We start from the raw sequence: 5,582 nt of genomic DNA, 5'->3' as shown, positions 1-5,582 counted from the left end.
TTCCTGATCTAATGACAAGAATGGCTGTGCATCAGTAAGGTCTTGGAATGGATCGGAGAATAATTCCTCTGACTCGAGCGGAGGGGATATGGTGGTGGTGGTGGTGGTGGTGGTGTCTTTGGGGGTGCACACAGCTGAGAGTGAAGAGGGTGCAGATAGAGAGGATGAGGAGGGTGCAGAAGCGGAAGGCTGAGTGAGCCACTCAACCAAGTCTGGTGCGTCCTTTGACGTAATCGCACGCATCTTCTGCAACTTCCCACTTAGGTTTCGGTCTGGTGCACCTGCCCGACCCCTACCACCCCTGCGGAATGGCCTGCTTCTTCCTCTGCCTGCCATATTCAAAATGACCCTGTGAAAAAAGTCCCTATAGAAGAGCAGTATTTGTGGAAAAAGGTATATCACACCCCTGCCTCAATCAGTTTTTTAGGGGGGCAACTGGTATATCACACCAGTAGAAATGATTTGTTCCAATAGCGTTTGTCACTCTCTGTAGCTGAGGTAATGCAGCAAAACCGCAAACAAATGCTTCACTTCTTAAATGCACTATATAGAAAGTATATTATTTGTATAAAACACCCCTGTTCAATCAATTTTTTTTTTTTGGGGGGGGGGGGCAACTGGTATATCACACCAGTAGAAATTATTTGTTTCAATAGTGTTTGTCACTCTGTGTAGATGCGGTAACGCAGCAAAACCGCAAACAAATGCTGCACTACCTAAGTGCACTATATAAAAGGTATATTTTTGGTATATAACACCCCTGCCTCAATCACTAAATGCACTATATAGAAATTATATTATTGGTATATCACACCCCTGCTTCAATCACTTTTTTTTTGGGGGGGGGGGGGCAACTGGTATATCACACCAGTAGAAATTATTTGTTCCAATGTCGTTTGTCACTTTGTGTACCTGAGGTAACGCAGCAAAACCGCAAACACATGCTGCACTACCCAAATGCACTATATAGAAAGTGTATTATTGTTATATAACACCCCGCTTCAATCACTTCTTTTGGGGGTAACTGGTATATCACAGCAAAACCGCAAACAAATGCTGCACAACACAAATGCACTATATAGAAAGTGTATTATTTGTATATAACACCCCTGCTTCAATCACTTTTTTTGGGGGGGGGGGCAACTAGTATATCACACCAGTAGAAATTATTTGCTCCAATAGCGTTTGTCCCTCTATATAGCTGCGGTAACGCAGCAAAACCGCAAACAAATGCTGCACAGTACAAATGCACTATAATATACTTTCTATGTTAGAAAGTATATTATAGGTATATCACACCCCTCAGTATGTCACACCTATCGATTACACACCTATAACACTCTTTAAAAGGACTTTTGTGGCCCTATTAGCTAGCATTTGGTGTCCCTAACAGTCTGTCCCTGCTCCACACAGCAACCTCTATCTACACTGGCAAAAGACTGAATGTAAAATGGTGGCCAGATCGGGTTTATTTATAAGGTAGGGGGTATGTCCATGTGCTGAAACATCTCAATTGGCTGTCCTGTAGCACCTGATGGATGTGTCATGGGTCAAAGTTCTGTACAATGTAAAAGAATATGGTGCTGGCGGACATCGTCATCTGTTCGCCCGTTCGGCGAACTGTAAATGAGCAAAGTTCGCCGCGAAACAACCGCCAGGCGAACTGCAATGCCATCTCTACTGGCCTATTTCAGTACAAATTTTATTTTATTTTTTCTCAATTAACTTCTGCATTTTTATGTGCTGAAAGCGTTCAGAAAGAAAAAATGTAAGCACTTCACTGGTGCTCTTATTTGTGGCAAAAGCATTTAGTCCACACTCTTCCGACACGAGTATTCCCTTTCACCTGAGGTGATTGCAGGTGAGGCCTGCTCTAATCAGGCTGCGATAAAGCACCTCCCAGTGTGTCAGTCAGAGGAGTGTGTGTTGTCAGAGATTCATTGTGCAACAGAGGCCTGCTGGTCTCAGAGAGTGGTCTCGGGGGTAGGTGCTTAAATTTTTTCTTTCTAAACTGGAATAGGCCACTAAACGCTTTTGCCACAAATAAGTGCACCAGTGAAGTGCTTACATTTTTTTTCTTTCTATAATGAAATAGGCCACTTTCTATAATGAAATAGGCCACTTTCTATAATGAAATAGGCCGCTTTTCCATCCTGTGCTCCAGCACTTCCTAGGCTGTAACAATGTCCAGTGATTTTGGGGGATTGTGGCCCAGAAGTTCACCTGTCTCTGGCCTTGCGACAGTCACTTCCCGGGCCTCACGGAGTCCACCAACATTCCGGCTAACACCTAGCCCCGTGGCCCCTCAGCCAGCCCGGCTGAGACCACTCTCCCAGAGACTCCAGCAGGCCTCCGTTGCACAATGAATCTCTGACAACACACAATCCTGTGACTGACACACTGGGAGGTGCTTTATCGCAGCCTGATTAGAGCAGGCCTCATCTGCGATCACCTCAGGTGAAAGGGAATACCCGTGTCGGAAGAGTGTGGACTGGCATCTGCCTTTACCAAGCCTAACTGCCAGTCCAAGTAAAATCCAGCCCAGAAAATGCATACAAAACTGTCTCAGCAAACTATGCTTTTGCTGAGACCACTGCCACTCTCTGGATTTTATCTGTCTCACCCATCTGAGGTACCCGAGTGGGAAAACACGCCTTCCAGCACAGTACACCTTACCACATATCCCCCCTCTTTGTTCACACCTGTGGGTGTGAACACTTGTAATACCCGTATGCTCGTAAGAGGGCATCCGCCGCACACCGTTCCCTTTATTTTTCCACACCCATGCCAGCAGAGCTTGGTTTTTTACAAAAACTAACTTTCTGCCTAATAGATATTGTCTAAGAGACTCCAGTGTCCATGTGACAGGCAGACCCTCTCTTTCTATTCTTTGACCTCGCTCTCCCTTTGTTTTACACTGCTGCTTTAGCAGAGCATGTTTCTTACAACTCGCTCCTTTTCCACGCATCTGGACCACTTTTCCATTATTCTCAGCAGGGGTTTCTTCGGGTTTACGGACAGCTTCAGAGTCTTCTGCGTCTTCAGTGTCTTTTCCCACTTCGGCAGTCGCTCATTCCGCCTTAACTTTGGTCTCTGGAACATCCGAGGATTTCTCCCATTTCAAGACCTCGGCCTTAGCTTCTTCGGCCTCTGTTTCTTTGGAGTCTCCATTCACTTTATTAGCCTTTTCATCCTTCATGGACATGGGACCATATCCTTGCCTTCTTAACTCCTCCTCCTCTTTCTCATCAAGGTTGGAGGCACTGGGGACATCGGGATCTTCACCAGACTCGTCGCCTTCTGGAAAACCCTCCAGAGGTTCACTCAGGATATTGTTCTCCAATCGTTTAGGCTCTAGGAGAGCCATCTCACAGTAGTAGACACCAACTGCATGCTGGTCGTCTGTCTCCTGGTATTTCTTCTCCAGCAGACCGCTGGCTTTCTGTAAGGCACTGACGGCAGAGGGAACATCTTTCATGACCAGGTCCTGGCTACTCATTGCCATGAGTCTCTTGGCCTCTGCATTCACATCAGCCCCATCAGCGGGCTCAGCAGAAAGATCTTCCGCCTTCTCCGCCCTCGCTCGGCCCCGCAGCACCACCATCTCCAGATCCCTTCTTAACAGGCTCTGGCTTAGGCTTCTCCAACTCATCTCGCTCCTCTTGCACTTCTTCAAGGGCTCTAGCCAAGGAGAGGGCCTTGATCTCTCTATCCCGAGCATCCGTCTTCGCTTGGTCATGTTCTTTGGCATATCGGGCCAAGATGTATTTCTCTTCAGCCCGGGGCTGGTGAAACTTTTTCTGTTTTTTCTTAGTTTTTCGCACCAGTTTGTTGGAAGCGCCCTGCTCTTGGGCCTCCTGGTCCAACTGTTCCTCGCTGGGTTCTGCGGCATCAGATATAGGAGTATCACCATTCTTTTCCAGGGACCCTGTGAAGACAGCTAATCTCTTCTTTATCAGATCTAGGGACCGTATAGAGGGGGAGGAATCATCTTCTTGCCTGAAGCTGTACCGACATGTCAGGTCATTTTCCACAGCCTGGGTATGGGTCACAGCCACTAGGCTGAAATCTCCCCACTTAACTCTCGTCATGTCAGATACAACTGTCAACTGGTCGCTACTAGTAACCACCTCAACTTTGCAAAACTTCGACCTGGTAGCTTCCCTCTCGGAGTTGCTAATGGTCACAGCACATACATCACCTATGTCACTCGTGTCATTATTAATGCTGACCTCTAGGGACACTGCCGAGTTAATCGCTACCTAGGACATTGCTTTATTGCCCATAAAACACTGTGGAGTCTGCATATCCACCTCTGGTACGTGTGATACACCCTCTAGGACTGCTACCCTTTCTTGCACGTTCACCAGAGTAGGATTGCTCCACTCGGTGCTCACAACATTTATCTGCACTTCTGCATCATTCACATGTTTCTTATCAGCACCATTGTTTTCAATAGGCAATATTCTTTTCCCATGGCGGTCAATGTGCAGCTCCCTTAGACCTTCATTTAAACGGGCAAGTACAGGTTCTGCAGGAGTTTCATCACTATCTGCAGATGTGTCTACCTTACCCCACAATAAACGAAACGATATCACAGCCCAACATCACATCATATATGAACATATTTGTAACATCAGGTCCACAAGACCCAGTTCTCACTGGAGACTCCCCCTCAGTGAGAACCACCTGCACTTGCTCAGGCTCTCTTTCAGGTGCCTGGTTCACATTATAGGTCACACCACTTGCATCTATCTTGCACCCCGAGCTCACTAACCATAGAACCCTGTGGAGACTGCTTATCTGCACCTAGTACATGTGGTACACCTTCTAGCATTGCCTCACTTTCCTGTACGTTTATCACAGGGGGTTCCTTCAGCTGTGTGTTCTCACCATCAATCAACATCCCTACCACATATACAATTAATCCAGCAGGGGTAGCGTTTTTCCTGATCACTGCCTGTAAAGGAAAAGGGGTGTCATCATTATCACATAGTTTACATAACTTCACATTTTCACTAGGCAATGCAGATAACTTGGCACCATTGGTTCTAGTTGTCACTTGAGGCCCAGCTGTCACGATAGTTCCCATCGGACATGAGACTATCTGACAGTGCTTTTTAATCACATGTCTGTCCAGCATATTTATCGCTATACCAGTCTTAGTTTTCAGTATCGTGCTACCACTTACCCAGGCTAGCATAGGGTCTCTAACTTTCATGACCCCGAGCCTAGCCTTGGTCACGGGCATTTTGGGCAACACAATACCCTTCTCCCCTGCAGATTCCCGCAAGGGAGCAACTGCAACAGGCTTAGGCCTCATGCACACGACCGTTGTTTTGGTCTGCATCCGAGCCGCCGTTTTGGCGGATGAAAAAACGGTCACGGATCACGGACCTACGGACCCTGATTTTGCGGACCTTAAAAAAAAACGGTCGTGTGCATGAGGCCTAACAGACATTTTCGTCAACCAAGTTTTAAATTTTTTTTTCAGTCAGTCTCTCTCACCAGGTTTCTGGCCCTTTAAAATCCACACAGCGACTCCTTTGCAACCCAGCAAAAAGTGTCCAGAACAGCACGAG

General features: G+C 46.8%; 1 protein-coding gene across 1 annotated transcript; it reads right to left on the bottom strand.

Moving 5' to 3' along the window:
- Positions 1-3,070: 3,070 nt before the first annotated feature.
- Positions 3,071-3,751, bottom strand: LOC120988452 (histone-binding protein N1/N2-like). The gene has a single exon (XM_040415940.1). It carries the CDS (start codon positions 3,749-3,751, stop codon positions 3,071-3,073), a length of 681 nt encoding a protein of 226 aa, XP_040271874.1.
- Between the last annotated feature and the right edge of the window lie 1,831 nt (positions 3,752-5,582).

The sequence above is a fragment of the Bufo bufo genome, chromosome 1 (assembly GCF_905171765.1).
Source record: "Bufo bufo chromosome 1, aBufBuf1.1, whole genome shotgun sequence".
NCBI classification, from domain to species: Eukaryota; Metazoa; Chordata; class Amphibia; order Anura; family Bufonidae; genus Bufo; species Bufo bufo.
This window is presented reverse-complemented; position numbering and strand designations above follow the sequence as displayed.

What these genes read in the sequence shown, in the direction of transcription:
- LOC120988452 (XM_040415940.1), bottom strand. Translation starts at nt 3,751, where the DNA reads ATGCCAAAGAACATGACCAAGCGAAGACGGATGCTCGGGATAGAGAGA.